Here is a 25,525-nt window from a genome sequence, read left to right as displayed (position 1 = left end):
AGAAGTTTTATTGTTGTATGTCTGTGTAAATTATTGTTCAGTGCTGTATTGGGTAGAACATTGTTGCACAGTTTTGAATTTCAAGGTTGCAGAGTTAGAGGAGGTTTGCTTTAAATTTTGTGTGAAACTCAAGAAAACCTTTACAGAGAAACACCAAATGATACAGGAAGCCTACGGTGATGAGTGCTTAAGCTGTACTCGGTGTTATGTATGTTTCACATGGTTTAAAAAGACCAAATGGAAGTTAAAGGTGACCCTCGTTCAGGACACCTTTTGACATCTACCAACGACGCTCATGTTAGGAATTGCAATGAAATTGTGCGTGCCAATTGAAGACTGACTTTCCAAGAGATTGCAGAAGAATGTAACATTTCAGCTGGATCATGTCATGAAATCCTGACACAGCATCTCAGAATAAATAATGTTTCCACCAAATTTGTCCCATGGTTCATGAGTCAAGACAAGAAAAACCTTCACCTCGTAATCTGTGAAGAGCTTCTGGATTGCACAAATGAGAACTAGATGTTCCTTAAGAGAAACATAACTGGTGATGAGTAGCCATGCTGATAGTTTTCTTTGACTTTGAATGATTAGTTCATCATGAATTCGTGCCATAGGGACAAACTGTTAATCGATGGTACTATTGGAATGTGTTGTGATGCCTGCAAGAAAATGTGAGAAGGAAATGTCCTGAAATGCGGCGAAACAATTCATGGCTCTTGCATCACGATAACATACTTGCACATTCATTCCTGTTGGTGTGTGACTATTGCACAAGAAGCAGTATCACTGTGCTTCCTCATCCTCTGTACTCTCCAGACCTGGCTCTTGTGGACTTTTATTTCCAAAGTTTAAAACCCTGTGAAAGGACAAAGATTTTCAATGATAGGTGAGATGAAAGAAAATTCGCTTCGCATGATCCAGCTAGAGGCATACAAAGACTGCTTCAGGAAGTGGTGTATCAATTGTGGAGGAGAGTATTTCGGAGGAGACCATGCACAATAAGTAAAAGGTAAGCACAGAAAAATTTTGTGGACTAAGTTCCGGAATGTTTTATACAGACGTCATATTTACACCACTATGTACTCAGATATTTATGGATTACTGGTTACTTACTCATAATTGCATATCGTAACAAAGCTTCTGATACGCAAGTGTAACTGTTAGTAACAGATAGTCAAATTATAGAAGAGGGCGGAGACCCATGACAGTTTAGCAGTATATTAATATTAGAATGTTAGGAGAATGGAGACCACTACAGGGAACCTGATAGAGAAAAGCAACTCGTGTATCACAAGAAGGGCTGAAGCTGACAATAAGGGGTGAAGTCGACAGCATGTTTTGCTGTTAGATGCTGATGAAAGATTTATAAGAGAATTCTAGGAAGTTCTGGCCATAATTAAATAAAGTATATGAATGCATCTAAAATGTGCATTATGTCTTTTTGTGGATCCTTCTGTTGTCAAAACTGAAGGCAGGAGACAGAAAAAAGGAATTATATGCTTTACATTTGAAAAGGACTTCATGTAAGGGAATATTACTTTACTAATGTTTAATGCCACAGACACACACATGAGATGCATCGATGTTAGCACCCCTGGTGCCAATGACCTGCCATGTTGATTTGAGCATGGACGCATGGGTTGATACATGGATGTGAGGAATGCGGGTCACAACAAGATACTGGCTGCTAAACACACCATATTGTGCATTAAAGGTTATTCACTGTGCACATTGTCAGCCGTATTATGTATCTTCGACGTGTACTCACATCCTGTAATATGACAACTGTTCTGTAAGACAAGAAATATGTTTTTTCAGCAATGACATTTCACGCAGACGGGTCAAATATATTGTAACATTTCAATGTGCACTTCAGAATGGGTGTAAAGCTGAAGTCGTGATCATGTGAAATAAATGAACAGTAATTTACCGTCAAGTGGTGGATTTAAAAAAAAAAAAAAAAAAAAAAAAGGGCCCCAGGTCCTTAAGGAATTCCAGTTTGATGTAATGTTGAATACACCACAGAATTATGTCTTTCTAGCGTATTTATTGAGAAGGTCTTTTGTAGTGGCTGCTCCCATGTGACTGGGAAAGATTAGAGATCACTTCTGTTTACAGAAATGGTAATATATTGGATGTGCAAAACTATGGAATTATATCGCCGATATCTGTCTGTTGCATTGTTCTAGAGTGTAATGGAGATTCAAACGTTATGGTGCTGCTGGAAAAAAAGCATCTTCTGTCAAAGAATAAGCATGTGTTGTTGTGATCTTCAGTCCAAAGACTGGTTTGATGCAGCTCTCCACGCTACTCAATCCTGTGCAAGCCTCATCACCGAGTAACTACTGCAACCTAAGCATAGGTTCAGAAAAAAAGAGTGCTTGTGTGAATTGTGTTTCTTCACACACAGTATCCTGCAAACAGTAGATATGTGAATTGATAATTCCATCTTCCTAACTTTGCAAGAGGCATTTGACACTGTACCATGTCATTGACTACTAACCAGGGTGCAATCATATGCATTATCGTTACAAATATATAGTTGACTCGAGGAATATTTGACTAATATATCTCATTGAGTTATACTGGTTGACGAATATTCAACACAAATGAAAGAAATTGTAATAGGACCTCTGTGTTCAGTGCATGTGAATGACTAATCATATAAGATCAGCAACACTGTAAGATTGTTCACCAACAGTGCTGTTATGTTTATGAAAGTGTCATCATCAGGTGATCGCATAAGGAATTGTAGGAAGACCCATACAGAACTTCCTTTTGGTGCAATGAATGGCCACTCTTGAAAAGGTGAATGGATGTATAACAGTGGCTGTAACAAAGAGGAAGAAGCACATAGTACTTGATTCCCAGATAAGCACTGACCATATTGGGCAGATTATGTTGGATTAACCCCTTGAGTGTGAGGTCATGAATTCAATCTTTAGTAAGCTTCATTTGTAAGTGTTGTGTTCCACCCGAACAGGTCGTGAAGGCCCAATGGTACTGACCGGCCGCCGTGTCATCCTCAGCCCACAGGTGTCACACGGCTATGGAGGGACATGAGGTCAGCATACTGCTCTCTTGGCCGTATGTCGTTTACGAGACCAGAGCCACTACTTCTCAATCAAGTAGCTCCTTAGATTTCCTCAGAAAGGTGACAGAAAATGAGTTTGTGGGAGGTGCAGAGATTGTGCTGCTATCGGTGTATATCTGACATGGGGACCATGAGACGAACTACAAGAGATTACGGCTTAAGGTCACAAGTTCAGTCTTTAGTAATGCTCAATTGAAAGTATTGCGTTAACAATTGTGACAAGAAAAATATTAGCTGGTAATGACACATGATACGTGTCAGGAGGGCGACAGAAATTGAGTGTCTGGGAGATGAGAGATTGTGCCGCCATCATGGCATATCTGACATAGGGATCATGAGATGACAGTGAGTGAGTGAAATAAGAGATAAATTAAATCATGTTGGTACAAAGTATCATCTGCCTTAACTAATCTTCAGTGATAAGTAATTTAGAGAGATCTGCTTCAGTTGTACAGCTGTACCTGATTTAGATTTTCCTTGATAGATTTTCCGTGATTTACCTAAATTGCTTAAGGCGAATACTGGGATGGCTCCTTTGTAAGGGAATGGCTACTTTCCTTCACCACCCTTCCCTAATACGAGCTTGTGCTCCATCTCTGTACACCTGAAGCAGATCTCTCTTCATTAATTATCATGCCTCTCAATTGTGGATGTCCTATGTACCTAACCTTGTGTAATCTTCAGTATCTTAACATGTAAAAGACTGGAGTGGAGTCATAGTTTACATATTCGCTCCAGTAAGCCTTGGAAAGAATTTCATGAGATGACAAGTGGTATCTTGACATTTTACCAACAATCATATGAAATTGTAATTTGTGTAAAGAAAGGTAGTCTACATCTGCATTAAATGTTTTGTGACAGTTACACTTGTAAAAATAAGTATTTTCCGAAATTTATTTGTAAGTTGAGAAGGAAATCAAGGCGAAATTAGGAATATTCATGGAAAAGAAGTTATAAATTTTAGGTTTTTCAGTGGCATTAATTCCATCAGAGGTGGCAAAGAATTTGGAAGAACAGTTGATAGATATGGGTTCGGTCTTGAAAAGAGGTTTTAAGATGAATGTTGACAAAAGTAAAACGAGGCTAATGGAACATAGTCAAATGAAATTAAATGATGTTGAGGGAATTACATAAGTGATGATGGCAGAAGTGTGAGGAATATAAAATGCAGATTGCAAGTAGCAAGAAAAACATTTGTGACCTAGAGAAATTTTTATTATATATATATAACTTTAAATGTTAAGACTTCGTTTTGGTAGGAATTTGTCTTACATGGCAGAGAGACTGACAATAAACTGTTCAGACAAGAAGAGGAGGAGGTTAATGTTTAACATCCTGTCGAAATGAGGTCACTAGAGATGGTGCACAAGCTCATATTAGGGAAGGGTGGTGAAGGAAAGCAGCCATGCCCTTACAAAGGGACCATCCCAGCATTCACCTTAAGCAATTTAGGTAACTTATGGAAAATCTAAATCAGGATGGCTGGATGTTGGTTTGAACTGTCGTCCTCCCAAAAGCAAGTCCAATGTACGAACCACTGTGCTACCCTACTCGGTGGCAAGAAGATAACTGGAATTTTTGTAATGTGGTACTGCAGAAGAATGCTGATGATTAAATGGTTAAAATGAATAATTAATAAGGAGGAACTGAACTGTGGAGGAAAGAAATTTAAGGCACTGCTTGGTTAAAAGAAGGGATCGCTTGATGGGACACATCCTGAGGCATTAAGAAATGGTCAGTTTGGTAGTGCAAGGAAATGGGTGGGGGGCTAAAAATTGTACCAAGAGACAAAGGTTTAGCTATGATAAGTAGGTTGAAATACATGTAGGTTGAAGTAGTTGTGCAAAAATTGACACATGCCCAGGATAGATTAGTGTGGAGAGCTGCATCAAATTGGTTTTTAGACTGGAGTCAACATCATCATTTAATGTTATGTCGCACATCTTTATGCCTTGTAACCATTTTTTTTAGACACACTGAGACAAATGAAATTACAAGGATAGTATTTTTTGCTTAAATGATAAAATTTTCTGCCTGAATTGTTATTACATTCATTTATTTATGAGTACAGTTTTGGTTGTTATGTGTGTCTCATGTAATAACTGTAACAATGTATAGTGGCTGAAAAGCCAGTTCAATTTTACTTGTGCTTTTTCTCTTCAAAACTTTTTTATGAAAGCCAGATTATGTCCTCCCATGAACCACGGACCTTGCCGTTGGTGGGAAGGCTTGCGTACCTCAGCGATACAGATGGCCGTACCGTAGGTGCAACCACAACAGAGGGGTATCTGTTGAGAGGCCAGACAAATGTGTGGTTCCTGAAGAGGGGCAGCAGCCTTTTCAGTAGTTGCAGGGGCAACAGTCTGGATGATTGACTGATCTGGCCTTGTAACATTAACCAAAACGGCCTTGCTGTGCTGGTACTGCGAACGGCTGAAAGCAAGGGGAAACTACAGCCGTAATTTTTCCCGAGGGCATGCAGCTTTACTGTATGATTACATGATGATGGCGTCCTCTTGGGTAAAATAATCCGGAGGTAAAATAGTCCCCCATTCGGATCTCCGGGCGGGGACTATTCAAGAGCACGTCGTTATCAGGAGAAAGAAAACTGGCGTTCTACGGATCGGAGCGTGGAATGTCAGATCCCTTAACCAGGCAGGTAGGTTAGAAAATTTAAAAAGGGAAATGGATAGGTTGAAGTTAGATATAGTGGGAATTAGTGAAGTTCGGTGGCAGGAGGAACAAGACTTCTGGTCAGGTGAGTATAGGGTTATAAACACAAAGTCAAATAGGGATAATGCAGGAGTAGGTTTAATAATGAATAGGAAAATAGGAATGCGGCTAAGTTACTACAAACAGCATAGTGAATGTATTATTGTGGCCAAGATAGATACGAAGTCCATGCCTACTACAGTAGTACAAGTTTATATGCCAACTAGCTCTGCAGATGATGAAGAAATTGATGAAATGTATGACGAGATAAAAGAAATTATTCAGGTAGTGAAGGGAGACGAAAATTTAATAGTCATGGGTGACTGGAATTCGTCAGTAGGAAAAGGGAGAGAAGGAAACATAGTAGGTGAATATGGATTGGGAGGAAGAAATGAAAGAGGAAGCTGCCTTGTAGAATTTTGCACAGAGCATAACTTAATCATAGCTAACACTAACTTAATCATAGCTAACACTAACTTAATCATAGCTAACACTTGGTTCAAGAATCATAAAAGAAGGTTGTATACCTGGAAGAATCCTGGAGATACTAAAAGGTATCAGATAGATTATATAATGGTAAGACAGAGATTTAGGAACCATGTTTTAAATTGTAAGACATTTCCAGGGGCAGATGTGGATTCTGATCACAATCTATTGGTTATGAACTGCAGACTGAAACTGAAGAAATTGCAAAAAGCTGGGAATTTAAGGAGATGGGATCTGGATAAACTGAAAGAACCAGAGGTTGTAGAGAGTTTGAGGGAGAGCATAAGGGAACAATTGACAGGAATGGGAGAAAGAAATACAGTAGAAGAAGAATTGGTAGCTCTGAGGGATGAAGTAGTGAAGGCAGCAGGCGATCAAGTAGGTAAAAAGACGAGGGCTAATAGAAATCCTTGGGTAACAGAAGAAATATTGAATTTAATTGATGAAAGGAGAAAATATAAAAATGCAGTAAATGAAGCAGGCAAAAAGGAATACAAACGTCTCAAAAATGAGATCGACAGGAAGTGCAAAATGGCTAAGCAGGGATAGCTAGAGGACAAATGTAAGGATGTAGAGGCTTGTCTCACTAGGGGTAAGATAGATACTGCCAACAGGAAAATTAAAGAGACCTTTGGAGAGAAGAGAACCACTTGTATGAATATCAAGAGCTCAGAAGGCAACCCAGTTCTAAGCAAAGAAGGGAAGGCAGAAAGGTGGAAGGAGTATATAGAGGGTTTATACAAGGGCGATGTACTTGAGGACAATATTATGGAAATGGAAGAGGGTGTAGATGAAGACGAAATGGGAGATAAGATACTGCGTGAAGAGTTTGACAGAGCACTGAAAGACCTGAGTCGAAACCAGGCCCCGGGAATAGACAACATTCCATTAGAACTACTGATGGCCTTGGGAGAGCCAGTCATGACAAAACTCTACCATCTGGTGAGCAAGATGTACGAGACAAGCGAAATACCCTCAGACTTCAAGAAGAATATAATAATTCCAATCCCAAAGAAGGCAGGTGCTGACAGATGTGAAAATTACCGAACTATCAGTTTAATAATTCACAGCTACAAAATACTAATGCGAATTCTTTACAGACGAATGGAAAAACTGGTAGAAGCGGACCTCGGGGAAGATCAGTTTGGATTCCGTAGAAATGTTGGAACACGTGAGGCAATACTAACCTTACGACTTATCTTAGAAGAAAGATTAAGAAAAGGCAAACCTACGTTTCTAGCATTTGTAGACTTAGACAAAGCTTTTGAGAATGTTAACTGGAATACTCTCTTTCAAATTCTGAAGGTGGCAGGGGTAAAATACAGGGAGCGAAAGGCTATTTACAATTTGTACAGAAACCAGATGGCAGTTATAAGAGTCGAGGGGCATGAAAGGGAAGCAGTGGTTGGGAAAGGAGTGAGTCAGGGTTGTAGCCTGTCCCCGATGTTATTCAATCTGTATATTGAGCAAGCAGTAAAGGAAACAAAAGAAAAATTCGGAGTAGGTATTAAAATTCATGGAGAAGAAGTAAAAACTTTGAGGTTCGCCGATGACATTGTAATTCTGTCAGAGACAGCAAAGGACTTGGGAGAGCAGTTGAACGGAATGGACAGTGTCTTGAAAGGAGGATATAAGATGAACATCAACAAAAGCAAAACAAGGATAATGGAATGTAGTCAAATTAAATTGGGTGATGCTGAGGGAATTAGATTAGGAAATGAGACACTTAAAGTAGTAAAGGAATTTTGCTATTTAGGGAGTAAAATAACTGATGATGGTCGAAGTAGAGAAGATATAAAATGTAGACTGGCAATGGCAAGGAAATCATTTCTGAAGAAGAGAAATTTGTTAACATCGAGTATCGATTTAAGTGTCAGGAAGTCGTTTCTGAAAATATTTGTATGGAGTGTAGCCATGTATGGAAGTGAAACATGGACGATAACTAGTTTGGACAAGAAGAGAATAGAAGCTTTCGAAATCTGGTGCTACAGAAGAATGCTGAAGATAAGGTGGGTAGATCACGTCACTAATGAGGAGGTATTGAATAGGATTGGGGAGAAGAGAAGTTTGTGGCACAACTTGACTAGAAGAAGGGATCGGTTGGTAGGACATGTTCTGAGGCATCAAGGGATCACAAATTTAGCATTGGAGGGCAGCGTGGAGGGTAAAAATCGTAGAGGGAGACCAAGAGATGAATAAACTAAGCAGATTCAGAAGGATGTAGGTTGCAGTAGGTACTGGGAGATGAAGTAGTTTGCGCAGGATAGAGTAGCATGGAGAGCTGCATCAAACCAGTCTCAGGACTGAAGACCACAACAACAACAACAACAACAACAACAACAACAACATTTCATGTCGTACCCATAGAAAACAGGTTTCCTCATTATCTTTATAAAATGATGTAGGGCTTCATGAAAACGAAAACTTTGCCAGCTAGGTGTTTAAGGTTGAAGTTAATACAAACACATTGTTTACTGTAGTAATTTTTATTGAATTTATGTCAATACTTCACTTGGATTTTTCACAGTGTGAGCACTTGATATGACATTTGACAACTGAACCTCTGTAAAAGTATTTTGTACTGCTACCCAAAGATCATGCTTGTAGTGCAGATACATATATTTACCCAAGTTCTACCATGTTTTATGCTATCTAATTTTAAAGCAGAAAATCCTTTAAAACTATCCTATTTGCATGAGGGAGGAAGGAGAAGAATTTTAATTTATTTCAGAGTTTAGAAGAAATGTACACTGAAGGGCCAAAGATACTGGTACACCTGCCTAATATCATGTACGGCCACCACGAGCATGCAGAAGTACCGCAACACGACTTTGCATGGACTCAACTAATGTCAGAAGTAGTGCTGTAGGGAAGTGATACATGAAACCTGCAGGGCTGCCCATAGATCCATAAGAGTATGAGGGGATTGAGATCTCTTCTGAACAGCATGTTGCAAGGCATCCCAGATATGCTCAATGTTCACATCTGGGGAGTCTGGTGGCCAGCGGAAGTGTTTCAACTCAAGAAGAGTGTTCCTTAAGCCACTCGGTGGCAATTCTGGATGTGTGGAGTGTCGCAGTGTCGTGCTGGAATTGCCGAAGTCCGTCGGATTGCACAATGGACATGAATGAATGCAGTTGATAGGACAGGATGCTTATGTATGTTTTACCTGTCGGAGTCATATCTAAACTTATCAGTGGCCCCGATCACTCAAACTGCACATGCCCCACACCATTACAGAGCCTCCACCAGATTGAACAGTCATCAGCTGACATACAGGGTCCATGGATTCATGAGATTGTCTCCATAGCCATCCACTTCCGTCCACTCGATACAATTTGAAACGAGACACATCCAACCGAGCAACGTGTTTCCAGTCGTCAACAGTCCAATGTTGGTGTTGATGGGCCCATGGGAGGCAAACAGCTTTGTGTCGTGCAGTCATCAAGGTTACACGAGTGGGCCTTCGGCTCCGAAAGCCCATATCGATGATGTTTCGTTGAATGGTTTTCTCGCTGATACTTGCTGATGGCCCAGCTTTGAAATCTGCAGCAATTTGTGGAAGGTTTGCACTTCTGTCATGTAGAATGATTGTCTTCAGTTGTTGTTGATCTTGTTCATGCAGGATCTTTTTCTGGCCTCAATGATGTAACTGATTTGGGGTTTAACGGATTCCTGATATTGTTACCTTGGAGATGCTGTGTTCCAGTGCTCCTGTGCCGTTTATAACACAACATTCAAACTCACTTAAATCTTAATAACCTGGTCATTGTGGCAGCAGTAACAGATCTAACAACTGCACCAGATACTTTTTCTCGTACATAGGCATTGCCGACTGCTGTGCTGTGTTCTGCTTCTTCACATATCTCTGTATTTGAATATGCATGCCTATACCAGGTTCTTTGGTGCTTCAGTGTAACCAAGAACACTAAAGATGTTCACGATAGCAGCAGTATTTCACTTGTTCTTTATCTCTATCATATCCCAACAACATGTTTGTCACTAAATTCTAACAGTCAAAGCCAGATGATTCATTATTAAATAAAATCTGATATAGCATAATGAAACATTAATGGTAAAGAGCTTTCTATGGTGTACACTAAGGGTTTAGGAGAGCAGAGCGAATGCTGTAACTCCAACCCGTCGGTTCACCCTGAAGATGGACAAGAAGTATATGGCCAAAGTATTAGGAGAAGAAATTGGGTGTTTCAAAGTGCACATCCAAAGTTTAATGGATCAGTAACACTTACTTCATCAGAATGGATGTGTGCAATGTAGCAGATTGTTTTTACACCAAAAAGTATGTTATACAACTGTGTGTTATCATGTGGTTCAAATTTTCCTTTTTCAGTGAACAGGAGCCACCACCTGCCATGTTGAGACTGCATTCTATAGCAGATAGAGAGGATGGCTGGATTCAGGTGGTGAGCTCAATGGTGCATGTGATTCCCATGAATGATCCTCTTGGACCAGCTGTTATCACATTGTTATTGGATGACTGTCCTCTTCCAACAAAGGTAAAATGCTGTGTAATATCAAAGCTTCTAGATGCAAGCTAAAGGTGACAGCACCATTTTGTATCTGTTGTTTTTTCAGCTGTGCACTCGGCGTCCTTTTATATTTAGATTGTTTTTGACATTTCTTTCAAAATTGGTTGTATTTTTGCAGTGTTTGTGACTCCCGTCTGTAACACCGTGTTATCTGGCCTCTGTTCTCATAACTGTCTCTTGTCACATTCCGCCACTTTCATTCAGTAAACTTGTATTATGGCAAATATTATACTTAGGGTTAGTAATCTTGGTCAATAATTTTTGTGAACTTAGTTATAAACAAATTACAGCTCTTATGCCTGTTAACTTTCAACTAACTAAAAGGTACTTTAACACATTCCATAATTTCTCTCTCTTTTACAAGTGCAATTCTTGATAAAACTGTCTATTGTGAATCTTATGAATCTAAAACAGTATCCATATTAAAGTAATTTGGTGAAAGACACTGCCACAATAAATCTGTCTTTCCAGCCTGAGGGTTCTAGCCCCATATGCTAGAAAAATCCCCCCCCCCTCCCCCCCTGAACACACACACACACACACACACACACACACACACACACACACACACACACAGTATTAAGAATTTTTCCACCTGAGCGGGAGTAGGTACTGAAACTTCATTCTGTCTATGTATAATTTAATAGTGTAATGGTGGTACATTAACTTAACATGTTTAAAGATGTAAATTAATTTTACAACTACTTGCTTTACTTTTGTGTGCATTTAAAACTAGTTTCACTTCTGTATAATAAAAATCTTCTGTTCCAGGAGTCGGTGGTACGATTGTCAAACATGCTTTCACTGTCTGCAGCTGTTTCACACCGAGGGAGAGTGTCTCCCACAGAACAGAGGAACGTGTGTGTTGTATTAGGCTGCCTGGCAGAAAAACTTGCTGGCCCATCGAGTATTGCAATACTAACACCTGGCACTCTGGATTACCTCATTGCCAATTTGGTTAGATTTGTGCTGCACTAAATATTCTTACAATTTTTATTATGCTGGACAATATTTTCATTTACAGTGGAACCTTCAGATGTAAATAATGATCTCTCACCCCCCCACCCCCCCCCCCCCCCATAAAAACTTCTGAGCAGGTGGAAATATAGATCATCAACATGCTATATTAGATCATCAACGTGCTATATATGAGAATGTTTTTTATTGCTGCATTCTTGTTGTCTGCTCTGGTTTTTATAGACATCTCTCCTACCTGCAGACATCTTGGAAAGTAGAATGCAGAAAGATCATTGGAAAAAGCAAATAAATAAGTAATCTTTTTATAGAAAAGTTATAAAGGTAAAAAATAACAGTGAAAAAATAAGGGAGAAAGGTTGGAGATGAATAACATTATAGGGAAATGCTTTAATTTTTTAGTTATATCGTGCAACCTCAGGTCACACAATTGGTACAACATGATGTATAATGAAAAAATTTGCAAGATGGTCATTGTGTTATCATGTGCTTGGTCAGAGTGGTTCAATTAGCGGAGCAAGAGAAACCAATTTGAACAGTGTTGACAAATGTACCTACAAACATCAGTTCTGCAGTGTGTCTGTGTTTGTTTGCACGTTTGTGCACATGTGTGAGCCTGTGTGCTCCACACAGAGCCACTGTTATGCTGGACCAGGTTTGATTGTCAGTTTCAAGTAATCGTTCATTGTAGACAAAGCAGTTAATTTTTTCAGTGTCTAAATTTATTACTTAAATGTTCTATAAGCAGTTATATTATTTTACAAAATTATTTGACTAATAACAGTATGCCATATAAGGATGTTTCAGTAAGCTACGATATGGATCTTTTGTCCTGTGGCTTCCTGTTTTCACTTGTAGTAGCTACCCTTCCGTACTTCTGCACAGAAAAATCACATTCTACAACTGTTACATTCACAAGCAGCTCTTACCTCTGTGGGGAGGGGTTTTGTTGCTCAACGGTGTGTGAAACAGTTACCTCTCATGAGAATTCAGCCAGTTTGTGTGTCAACCTCAAAAGTGCAGTGGTAGTTGGAATCATGAAAGAAGCTAACTCTGTAATCAATTATTCTCACGTGAATACAATTAAAATATTTTAAGGACCCAGAAGGCCAAACGTCGTGGCACTCCAACCTATCTGTCACATTTTGTCCATATATCTGTGCCTTTCTTTGTTTTTCACCTCAGTTTTTCCCCTATTTGTCACACTGTTTTGTTTCACTTGCAGATGTATTTATTTTCTGCTATATATCTTCTTCTCCTACCATGTTCATGTCAGCACCACCTATCTTCAGTGGCCTTCAACTCTGCATGTCATCTTTTAACCACTGTTGGATACAATAGTGTGTTGTGGAGTTGGGGCACTACAACTTAACCCAAACAGTGAGGATATTACAAACCTAAAAACATTTCCTCAAGATTGAGATGAAGAGCATGTCAGTGAGATGAATGGAACACCTAACACGCCAAAGTTGTTTTAGGCTTGCCCAGACATTCAAAGCTGTTTTTGCACTGACCCTTACTTCTATTGCATTTCACGAGATCCTAGTAATAAGACAGCTGAGCCCCAATGTTTTGCGAGAGCCTTCAAGAAATTTTACTGCTAAAAATGCCCTCAGAATAGCTTAAGTGTGATAAAGCAGCACATCAGGACATTTGAAAAGGTGTCACCCTTTTATTCATGGGAAGGTTTAAGAGGACTGGCTGGAACTATAAAATCTGTAAATATTTTGCCTTTCGCGGGCAAGTGCTCTACCATCTGAGCTACCGAAGCACGACTCACGCCCGGTACTCACAGCTTCACTTCTGCCAGTACCTCGTCTCCTACCTTCTAAACTTTACAGAAGCTCTCCTGCGAACCTTGCAGAACTAGCACTCCTGAAAGAAAGGATATTGCGAAGACATGGCTTAGCCACAGCCTGGAGGATGTTTCCAGAATGAGATTTTCACTCTGCAGTGGAGTGTGCGCTGATATGAAACTTCCTGGCAGATTAAAACTGTGTGCCCGACCGAGACTCGAACTCGGGACCTTTGCCTTTCGCGGGCAAGTGCTCTACCATCTGAGCTACCGAAGCACAACTCACGCCCGGTACTCACAGCTTCACTTCTGCCAGTACCTCGTCTCCTACCTTCCAAACTTTAGTGAAGCTGTGAGTACCGGGCGTGAGTTGTGCTTCGGTAGCTCAGATGGTAGAGCACTTGCCTGCGAAAGGCAAAGGTCCCGAGTTCGAGTCTCGGTCGGGCACACAGTTTTTATCTTCCAGGAAGTTTCATATCAGCGCACACTCCGCTGCAGAGTGAAAATCTCATTCTGTAAATATTATTTCTAATTGAAAACTTCTCATGAGAACTGCTAGCTTCAATCAAGCAACAAATTCTATGAAATTCAAATGTTTGAAACAGTACTAGATTACAGTGCACAAAACCATTTACAACCATAAGGGTTTTTTCACATACAGGAAATGTATGGACACCATCACAGCCGATATACAGAAAAAAAAATGAGGTGCTATTAAGAATAGCAGGTTGTAAAACAGGAAAAAGTCTGTATATTATCATTATCATCGGCTTATGAATGTGGCAGATAGTCCATCTATTGTTTTTCCGGGAGCCCTCAATCACTGAAAACTAAATTGAGTCCATAATTTGAAGAGTTCCATTTTGGATGGTACAACCAGTGCTTGATTTGTGATGGTATGCACTGATACCCCATAGCGGTACTTCGGAGGAAAAAAAAAATCAGAACTACGAACTTTGAAATGTGATATGATAGAACTTTATTTTTTACAACTACAGATGTTGTGTTCACACTTTTAAAATGCCCAGGAAAAGCATTAAAATAACGCTTTAAAAAGTCTAAATTTCAGAAACACCCCTGCAAGGTTACAGTGTTCCGAACCTCGTTTTTTTTTCACATATCAAGCATTGGTTATACCCATTGCTTGTCTATTTAAAATGTGTGATACGAAATACTCAGTCTGATGAATTAGCTGTGGATGGTTTGTAGAACATAGTAATTGGGTGTAATATCAGCTTTATACTGTTTATTTTATGATAGTATTGGGGTTGCTACTCACCACATATTAGAGATGCTGAGTCACAGATAGGCACAACAAAAAGACTGTCAGAAAATGAGCTTTTGGGCAACAAGGCCTTCGTCGGAGATAGCGCGCACTTGAGCGTGCATGCTAGAGCATGTACACACCACACACACACACACACACACACACACACACACACACACACACACACGGCCACAGTCTGGCTGCTGAGGCCACACTGCGAGCAGCAGTGCATGATGAAAGACACGGCTGGGTGGTAGGGGTAAGGAGGATCTGCATTCATTCTCAGAAAATATGTGGATAAGGCAAGCATATGGTGAAGATGTTAGTTTTTACGTGGTTCATAGAATTTTTAGTGTCAAGATTGGCTTAAAGTTTCAGCCTCTGAGATTTAATCAAACCTGAGCAACCTGTGGCTTTTGTTTGTATCATCCTGTTTAATTCTGAACGTAAGGCTGTGTGAATGGATACGTGCAGTGAGTAACTACATTGCTCATATTATGGAGGGAATGCTCCTCTGGAATAAGGTATCACTAGTCAGCTGCATCATTGTGACACTAAGGAGGTCTATACACCACATTTTGAAATTGCTTTTCTCAAAAGAAAAAGAAAAAATTATGTTATCAGTTACGGTTTATCTGCAAGGAAGGTGTTGGTCTACCTTTGAATTCAAAGGAATGATTTACCAATATGCTTGCATGGTTGTACTGTAATTTGCATTGGTCACACACATGAAGCATATTACCAAGAAACAGGATAGAAATAAATACGTTGAATTAGATGGTAATTTCACTATGGTGTTGTATAACTTCACTATGGTGTTATATAAGTTCACCTTTCAAATTAAACTATTGAACATTTCACAAAGGTAGTATAATCTGTGTGTGTGACTTCTGGCTCACAATCCAATTTTTTTTTCTTTTCTTTAACTATCGTATGGCTGTCATTGGAGTAAAGTTATGGAGCACTTTTTGCCTGGCCCCCACCTCTCTCTCTCTCTCTCTCTCTCTCTCTATCTCTCTCTCTCTCTCTCTCTCTCTCTGAGATTTTTTCTTGAGGGAAGGAATTAATTAGATGTCATCCTAATGAAACATTAAAAGATATTAAAGTGCAGAAAAATGTCAATTTCGGTCACTTTTTTTTCCAGAATGAAAATATCAACCCTTCTGTAATACTATTTTCGTTAATTGCACTGGAGAAGTTTGCACAAACAAGTGAGTATAAAAATTGATTGTTGTAAGATGTTCCATGTAAAATTTATTACAGAAAACTGATAAATTGATTTTAGTATTTAACCATGTGATTTATCTCCGACAGGTGAAAACAAGGTGACTATAAAGAAACGTCTGAAGGCAGAAGTTAAAAATCCACTTACTTCTTTGGAAACTTGGGTAGGCTGTGAGCACTTTGTCAAGAGGCAAGTGGGCTTTTGTGCTCAGTGGTGTCTAGACAATCTTTGTAAGTTTTGTACCTAATAAAGTCACTTATAGCATGTTATACATAGACAGTAAGTCTTAAGTATCTTTTGTGCTGTACTCTCCAGAGAACATCATTGGAAGTATGGTAGGTGGAGCGATGTAGCAGAAAGAATTATGTAAGCTCCTCCAATGTGTCCATCCTAAGTGTATATGCAGAAAACTTGTTAGTGTTGGACTTCAAGCATTTCAGCAGTGACTAATTAGATTTTGTGTGTGATATAATACAGGGTGTCCCACTCAAACCTCCCTGATTTCAAAGACCCAGGAAAAAAAAAAAAAAAAAATACCCCACAGTAGATATGACAATGAAAAATGCGCCACATTGTAGATCATCTCAAAGAATTTATTTATCATCAGTACACCTCTACATGTGAACCATTTGTAGCACAAAGAATATCGAGTCTATATTCTATTTCTTGCTCAGTTCTTTTTAACATTTCCTCTGTTATTGTTGCAATCGCATTAGTGATACGATGTCGCAGTGTAGGAATATCACCCACTTTGGTCACATATATGCGGCCCTTTACGAATCCCCACATGAAGAAATCAAGCGGCGTAATGTTGGCTGAACGTGGTGGCCAGGCAATGTGTCCTCTGTGTCTGATCCAACGACTGGGAAATTTCCTATCCGGGAACTTGCGAACAGCCGTTGACCAATGTGGCTGAGCTCCATCTTGTTGAAAAGTGTAGTTGGGTTGCAAGTCTTGTACCTGAGGGTACATAAACATGTCCATATACACTGACTCATTCACTCTTTGTTCCCCAAAGAAGAATGGTCCAACAATCCTGTCGTGCATTAGCCTGCACCAGACATTTAGTTTAGGGCTATCATGAACACATTCAATGACAACGTGCAGATTTTGCGAACCTCAAATCCGAACGTTATGCCTATTAACCCTTCCTGATAGATGAAAGGTTGCCTCATCTGAGAATAAACATCTTCCCAAGAAGCTGGCATCCTTATCAATGCACTGCAGCATATCTGCAGCAAATTGTTGTTGGTGTGGTTTGTCGTTCGGCGTCATATGTTACAGAATTTGCACTTTGTATGCGCACACATGAAGACGCTGGTGAACTACACGATGCAATGTTGATCGAGGTACATCAAGTTGCCTAGATGCTTGACGAATGGACTTAAATGGGCTTCTGAGAAACATTTGTCTGATGTCCTCCACTGTCTCTTCTAAAACTCCGTAACGTGCCCCGGCAAAATGCTTCAGAACACTTCCTTTTGCCAGAAGCTTTCTATACCATTCCTTAATTGTTTTCACATCAGGTGGATCACATTCATACGCACGACAGTAATTTATTTGCCTAATAATCGGCGATTTTGTTTCTGCAAACCACACTAGTGCTTGCGTGCAGTGCCGTGGACTTGCCACTTTTACTTCATGCAACCATGCTGCACTCTGGCAATGATACATGGCACTTCTGACTTGGGAATATAAATTCAGATCCTCTACAATGTGGTTCATTTTTCATTGTTGTATCTACTGTGGGTTTTCTCTCCTGGGTCCTTGGAGTCAGGGAGGTTTGATTGGGACAACCTGTATTTTTATGAAAGCATCTTGCTTGTTTGGACTTCGACGCATCCTCTCTCCTTGGTATTAAAGTTTTATTCGGTTACAGAAAGCTGTGGTTTTTATTTTACTGCATGTCTTAATTATTTAACAGCATGAAAAATTATCTATTTTACTACATACATCAAAAAACGTTTTGCATCACCTCAGTTTAGAGAGTTCCAGAACCTGTACAGAAAACTGGAATTGAAATCAACATAAACATCATTCCTGCCCTTTCTATTGCTCATGAAAACCACACATTGCATGTTGTACCACCTTAGAGTGAGACGTTCAGAGGTGGTGGTCCAGATTGCTGTACACACCGGTACTTCTGATACCAATTAGCACATCGCCTTGCGTTGATGCATGCCTGTACTCCTCGTGGCATACTATCCACAAGTTCATCAAGGCACTGTTGGTGCAGATTGACCCACTTTTCAATGGCAATTCGCTGTAGATCCCTCAGAGTGGTTGGTGGGTTATATCGTCCACAAACAGCCCTTTTCAATCTATACCAGGCATGTTCAATAGGGTTCATGTATGGAGAACATGCTGGCGACTCCAGTCGAGCGATGTCGCTATCCTGAAGGAAGTCATTCACAACATGTGCTCGATGGGGGTGTGAATTGTCATCCATGAAGACTAATGCCCTGCCAGTATGCTGCCGATATGGTTGCACTATAAGTCGGAGGATGCCATTCATGTATCGTACAGCCATTACGGTGCCTTCCATGACCACATAATTCCATCCCAAAACAGCAGCGAACCTCCACCTTGTTGAATTCGCTGGAAAGTGTGCCTAAGGCGTTCAGCCTGACCGGGTTGCCTTCAAACACATCTCCAACGATTGTCTGGTTGAAATCATATTTGACATTCATTGGTGAAGAGAACATGATGCCAATCCTGAGTGGTCCATTTGGCATGTTGTTGGGCCCATCTGTACCGCATTGCATGGTGTCGTGGTTGCAAAGATGGACCTCGCCATGGACATCGGGAGTGAAGTTGCGCATCGTGCAGCCTATTGCGCACAGTTTGAGTCATAAGATGACGTTCTGTGGCTGTGCGAAAAGCATTACTCAACAATGTGGCGTAGCTTTCAGGGTTCCTCTGAGCCATAATCCGTAGGTAGCACTCATCCACTGCAGTAGTAGCCCTTGGCCGGCCTGAGCGAGGCATGTCATAGGCAGTTCCTGTCTCTCTCTATCTCCTCCATGTCCGAACAAAATTGCTTTGGTTCACTCAGACGCGCTTGGACACTTCCCTTGCTGAGAGCCCTTCTGGCACAAAGTAACAATGTGGCCGTAATAGAACCACGGTATTGACCGTCTAGGCATAGTTTAACTACAGACAACACAAGCCATGTACCTCCTTCCTGGTGGAATGTCTGCAACTGATCAGCTGTCGGGGCCCCCTGCGTCTAATAGGCGCTGCTCATGCGTGATTGTTTACGACTTTGAGCGGGTTTAGTGACTTCTCTGAACAGTCAAAGGGACTGTGTCTGTGATACAATATCCACAGTCAACGTCTTATCTTCAAGAGTTCTGTGAACTGGGGTGATGAAAAACTTTTTGTGATGTGTGTAAATAGATAACTTGGTTCAAGGTGCAGGCTCCCAGATGCAGGTTACCAGTTGCAGCTTGCATGAGCAACAAAAATTTGAGTTTAGTATTTCATATAATTATTTGCTATATTTAAAATGGTGCCATAATCGACTCATAAGGGGGTAGCCCTCTTTGAATTCTTGAAAAATGGGTGATTTTCATGATTTTTTTTCCAAAAAAGTAATGCTAATTCTGATGGTACAGTTTTGTTTGTTACTCTTCTGTCTTTAAGGAATCATTTTTGTGTCCACATTAAACATTCTCTGTAACCAGTGCACCAAGTGCAAAAACCCCTTGCAGCCAGAATGGTTATCGGCAGGAGTCTCTGAAGCCCTCCAGCTGGACCTGTGACAAAAGAGTTTTAAATAAGTCATTTCCCATATATTTTCTCTTGTTATATGAATGAGAAATAAAAAATATTATGTTCTAACAAAATTGTGACATGTTGAAACAAATGTCATTTTTCTTTGCCCATAAAATAGAGCAAAAAATGTGCATAGAAAATATTGCAAAACAGCTATGTATGATGATAGAGAATTCAATTTAGAATGTCGGCATCAAAATCGTATGTGCTTTTTTCAAGTTATGTTTCCCGGCAATTTGAAAAATTCAGTTTCTAGAAAAAATGATTAAAGTTTTGGGTTACATCTTTTGTAGTTAAGTTAAACTCCTTTATTTTCTTTTAGGCCTTCGTGATCCTGCAGGCCTGTTTAACAACTTCTGTCATCTGCTGCTCTGCTTACTTGGCACACTTTCTATCTGCCTTTGTGCAGAAGTTGCATCACACTGGTATGATTCCAGATTCAAACATGTTCATAACCAGTGGAAAAGTGCTCCTATCGGAGCACAAAAGATTTGAATATGTTCCTCTTTATTTAAAATACTTTGACTGAAAAGTGAGGTAGCAGCTACCTCATTCTTCATTCCTCAGCGTCTTCAAAAATTGTTCCCAAAAGTTTGGCATGGTAACACATTCACACTTTTTTTAGTATGCAGCTCACATCAGACTCCTACAAACTCCCCTAACTCGTTGTCACACCTATTAGGCCATCACCGTAAGTCGCTCATACCCTTCGGCTCCCAGTTGTGCTTTCTGACTGACTGACTCACTCACTCCAACTCATTGTTGTTCTTTGTGTCTCTCTGTCATTGTCTCCTCTGTCACACCCACAGTCCTCATCGTTCTGTCAGACTACTAGTCTCCTCTCACTGTTGCTGCTAAAATCTCCTTCCTTCCTTCCTTCCTTCCTAACACTGCTCTTTTCTCAGTGTCACTGCCTCTCTCTTCCTTGTTGTCATTGTCATGTACACTGAGATGACAAAGGTTATGGGATTCTTCCTAATATTGTGTCAGACTTCCTTTTGCACATCATAGTGCAGCAACTCAACAAGGCATGGGCTCAACAAGTTGTTGGGAGTGTCTTTCAGAAATACTGAGCCGTGCAGTCTCATAACTTTGCACAGTTGAGAAAGTTTAGTCAGCACAGGATTTTGTGCACGAACTGATCTCTCGATTACGCCCCGTAAATGTTTGATAGGATTTATGTCAGACAATCTGGGTGGCCAAATCGTTCTCTCGAACTGTCCAGAATGTTCTTCAAACCAATCCCAAACAATTGTGACCCAGTGAAATAGCTCTTTAACATCCGTAAACATCCCATTGTTATTTGGGAACATGAAGTCCATGAATAGCTGCAAATGCTCTCCAAGTAGCTAAACATGACCATTTTCAGCCAATCTTCAATGCAAACATAGCCCACATCACTATAAAGCCACCATCAGCTTGCTCTGTACCTCGTTGACAACTTTGGTCCATGGCTTCCTGAGGTCTGCTCCACATCCGAACCCCATCATTGGCATTTACCAATTGAAATTGGGATTCATCTGACCAGACCACAGTTTTTCAGTCATCTGGGGTCCAAGCAATATGGTCATGAGCTCAGGAGACACACTGTAGGCGATATCATGCTGTTAGTGAAGGCACTCAGATTGGTTGTCTGCTGCCATAGCACAGTAATGCCAAATTTCACAGCACAGTCATGATGGACACATTCGTCTTACATCCCACTTTCATTTCTGTGGTTATTTCACACAGTGTTACTTGTCTGTTAGCACTGACAGCTCTATGAAACCGCTGCTGCTCTGTCATTAAGTAAAGGCCATCGGCCGCTGCATTGTCCGTGGTGAGAGGTAATTCTTGGCCTACTCTTGATACTGGATCTCAGAATATTGAATTTCCAAATGATTTCCAAAATGTCTAGCTACAACTATCATTCTGAATTCAAAGTCTGTTAATTCCCGATGTGTGGCCATAATGATGTCAGAAACCTTTTCACATGAGTCACCTGAGTACAAATGACAGCTCTGCCAATTCACTGCCCTTATATACCTTGTATGCAATACTGCCAACATCTTTATATGTGCATACAACTGCCCCATGACTTGTCACATCAATGTACTCTGTCTCATTATTGCTAGCTCTCGCCCACCTCCACTTTCTCATTCTCTTTATTCCTCCTCCCTGGCACAGTCACCTTCACTCTTTTCCTGGCACTGTCATGTTACTGTCAAGTATGTTCCAGTGCCACTTGTGTGTCTCTTTATCTCACACTGCCATTGTTGTTGTTTCTCTTTCTATAACACAACCACTGTCTCCTGTCTTCCAACATATATTACTTTTCCGTCTCCCTCAGTGGAAAAACACAGGGATGTGTTTGAATGCCAAAATGTTTAGGAGAATTTTTAAAGGTGCCGAGGAAGGTAAAATGATGCAGCTGGTGCCCCCCCCCCCTTTTCAGTCAGTCTTTTAAGTAGACAGGAACAATTCACATTTTCTGGGCTCCGATAGGAGCATTTTTCCGCTGGTTCCCTTCTTTTCCCTGATGCAGCAGGACATCTCATATGAAAATAAATGTGTTAGTCAGTAAAATTTAGATAGGTTACTTATGTGAAACTGAAGTAACACAAAACTAATGTTACACCTGGGACTAGATGTTATGTGCAAAATAAATAAATGAAATAAAATAAATAAAAAATAATGTGCTTCAATATTAAAAATTGGATTCCCAAATGATAACGGAAATACTATAAAGTATATTTGTCCATGCTAAATCACATTATAAACTACATTTTTGCCTGACACTGGATTTTACATGTGCAAGTGGGGTAACTTTGAACCTCTGTAGCACGGAAACAGATAAAGATATGAAGAAGAAAATTCTGAAAATTGTTCAAGATTGGGATCTTAGGAATGTATCGTAAAAATTATATGCATAGCCGTCTTGGAATCTTCAGGTGGATTCTGGTCCATTGGTGATGGCGAAAATGTAGTAAAAGAAAAACACGTTTCTTGGAGTTTTCCAAGGACTTGCCCTTGAACTAATGGTGCCTCTGTAAGTCCCATCAAGCCTACCATAGACCACATAAAATGCAAAAAGAACCAACTGATTGGCTCCATTTACCTAAGCAGGAGGAAGTGTGTAGTATTCACACTTTGACGCTGTACTGTAGGATAGTGATGCTGAGATGATCCATCTGTTAGGTATACAAATGGTCTCTAGCCCAAGGTCTGTCCAAAACTTTTCACCCTACCTTTTTATCACCAGTAGAACCTGAGGTATGAGCACCAGAATATCCCACTTTTATGTACAGCATTTTAGAACATATTGGGTACACATGTTGTAGCATTCATGCTGACTTCAATAATTCCATAATTAGGCCATCATTGAATTTACATGCTGCCACATTTGCTGCAAAGTAAACTATTTTTCCCACTGTGAATGGTGTGTGAGATGCTTTATCACAAATTGCCTTTTCAGTTCGATACTGGAGTTTCTGATGAACTTGCAATGAACACCACAATAAAGTAGACATCCCTGAGAAAATTTTAAGGAAAAAATGACTTCTTGAAATTTTCAAAGAGTACTATGTCCCTTGAAGGTTTTAACACAGTAAGACAAGTACCACAGTTAGAAACAGTGTGTGTGTCTGTCTGTCTTGAGGCAGCATAACTCACAAAGCACAAATACCTGGACTATATTCATCCAGTATTTGATTAGAGCACTGAGCAACTTCCACAAACATTAAACATAATTTCAGTGCTTTACAAAATTTTTCTCACTTACACCCCCAGAAAGTGATGAAAGGAAAAACGTTTATCACTTAGCACATTTTTCCCTTCTCGCACAGTAAAATTGTTGGATTGGGCATAAAGTTTTAGTTTATTATTTCTTGGCTACTAGTTGTATTAGAAACAGATTTTGCTGACGCTGTCCACATATACTAATTTACCAGCAAAATATCATTGTATGACACATCGTTTAGGAGATATGATGTCATAAACATTGAAATGTGTGAAAAACTAGCTGGCTTTTGCTTAAAATGGGGTGCAAATTATCCAGACTATCACTTAGTAACTAATAACAAATTTTAAAGATAATTTGAAACCTTTTGTAAATTTCTTTTCACTTACTTGCTTAACATCAAATATTTAATACATTGACTCATTTATAAAGTAATCAGAAGTTAGAATCTGTTTACTTAAGGAGATTAGATTCTTTAAGGATTCAGTGTTTACTGGGTGTACAGTTTTCATATTCCTTAAAGACAACATAGATAGCTGAGACATGTTTTTCAGGCATTACTGTACTTTAAACTTATAAACTAAAAATAAAATATGCACTGCCTGACCAAAAAAAATAAAAATAAAAAATAAAAACTAAAATGAAGCACCTAGAATAAGAGGAAGAAAAGAAACAAAACAAAATAAAACGTGATGAGTTGAGAGGGTGCATGATGTTATTTCAGTAATTGTAATATAGAGTCAAATTTACAGAGAACTCGGCAGTATGAGACCACTTAGAGTACAATGTTGCACCCCCTGTGGTCTGGACGCATGTGCTGATTCACTGGGGAAGGATGTCATAAAGGTATGGTATCCTGCACCAAGACATACTGTCCTATAACTGTTGTAACTGGTCCTTGACACCCTAGATACTGGCATTGGGACATAATTGACATCTGAGCTGGTCCCACACAAGTTGTATTGGAGATAGGTCTAGGTGTCTTCCTGGCTATGTGATTGCCTCAACTTCACATGATAGTTGCTCGAGACACATGCCTTATGTGGATGAGCATTGTCCTATTGAAAATGTCACCATGATGCTGTTGAATGAGATGGAACACGTGGATGACAATCCCCCCCCCTCTGATCTTCAGAAACTTTGGCAACAAGTATGCTAGCCCACATGTTCCCAGGCTGTCCAACATCGGGCCACTGTAATATCTGTGTGCCCCCAAATTTGGATATTACACAATTTGACAAGCTGGACAAATGGAAACCCACAGTGTGACTCCTTTCAAACATCTGTCAGATGTTAACATGTTCTCACATGAGTACACAGCATCTCTGTGTCCATGACAATGATCACTCTATCTCTTAAACCGTTCACACACACACACACACACACACACACACACACACACACACACACACACACACACGCAACTCTCACACACAAGATCACAGTCTCTGCCTGCCAAGGCTTTTTGGCAAAAAGCTTACTTGTTTAGTAGTCGTTTTGTTGTGCCTGTCTGTGACTCAATATTTCCACTGTATGGTGAGTAGCAGTATATCCTTTTCATAATATTGTTATTATTCTGTTCTGAATTTTCCATTGTTTGATAGGTAAAAGGCTACAATGTGACAGATGATGCAATATATGACAGACAAAGTAGCCAAGATGTTGTTCTTTTCAGCTTATTGTGCTGACAAGTTAGTTTGGAAAACTGCTGACGGGGTGCCACTGACCCTGATAGCTGAGACTGGCAGCGATCCAGGTAGAGTAAGCATTTGGTGTGCTAGAGCTAGCCTCTTGCCAGTTGGTAGTGAGTGTGCAGAGGGCTTTTCATGGCAAGTTTCGTGAGACATCAACAGTTTGCAACAGTGTAGTGAACTGAAATAAGAAATTCAAACAGGGTGGTTGTTTGTGCAACTCAAAACATTC

The 25,525-nt window shown here is 40.0% G+C and overlaps 1 protein-coding gene across 1 annotated transcript in view; it reads left to right on the top strand.

Moving 5' to 3' along the window:
• The window catches only part of LOC126480875 (RING finger and SPRY domain-containing protein 1-like), a 165,587-nt gene that overhangs the window by 36,425 nt on the left and 103,637 nt on the right, over positions 1-25,525 (top strand). The window contains exons 2-5 of the mRNA XM_050104254.1: positions 10,647-10,812; positions 11,617-11,802; positions 16,027-16,093; positions 16,197-16,337. Coding sequence (XP_049960211.1) covers positions 10,647-10,812; positions 11,617-11,802; positions 16,027-16,093; positions 16,197-16,337 — 560 coding nt within the window. The remainder of the gene's footprint in view (positions 1-10,646; positions 10,813-11,616; positions 11,803-16,026; positions 16,094-16,196; positions 16,338-25,525) is intronic.

Source organism: Schistocerca serialis, chromosome 5, assembly GCF_023864345.2.
Source record: "Schistocerca serialis cubense isolate TAMUIC-IGC-003099 chromosome 5, iqSchSeri2.2, whole genome shotgun sequence".
Taxonomy (NCBI): Eukaryota; Metazoa; Arthropoda; class Insecta; order Orthoptera; family Acrididae; genus Schistocerca; species Schistocerca serialis.
This window is presented reverse-complemented; position numbering and strand designations above follow the sequence as displayed.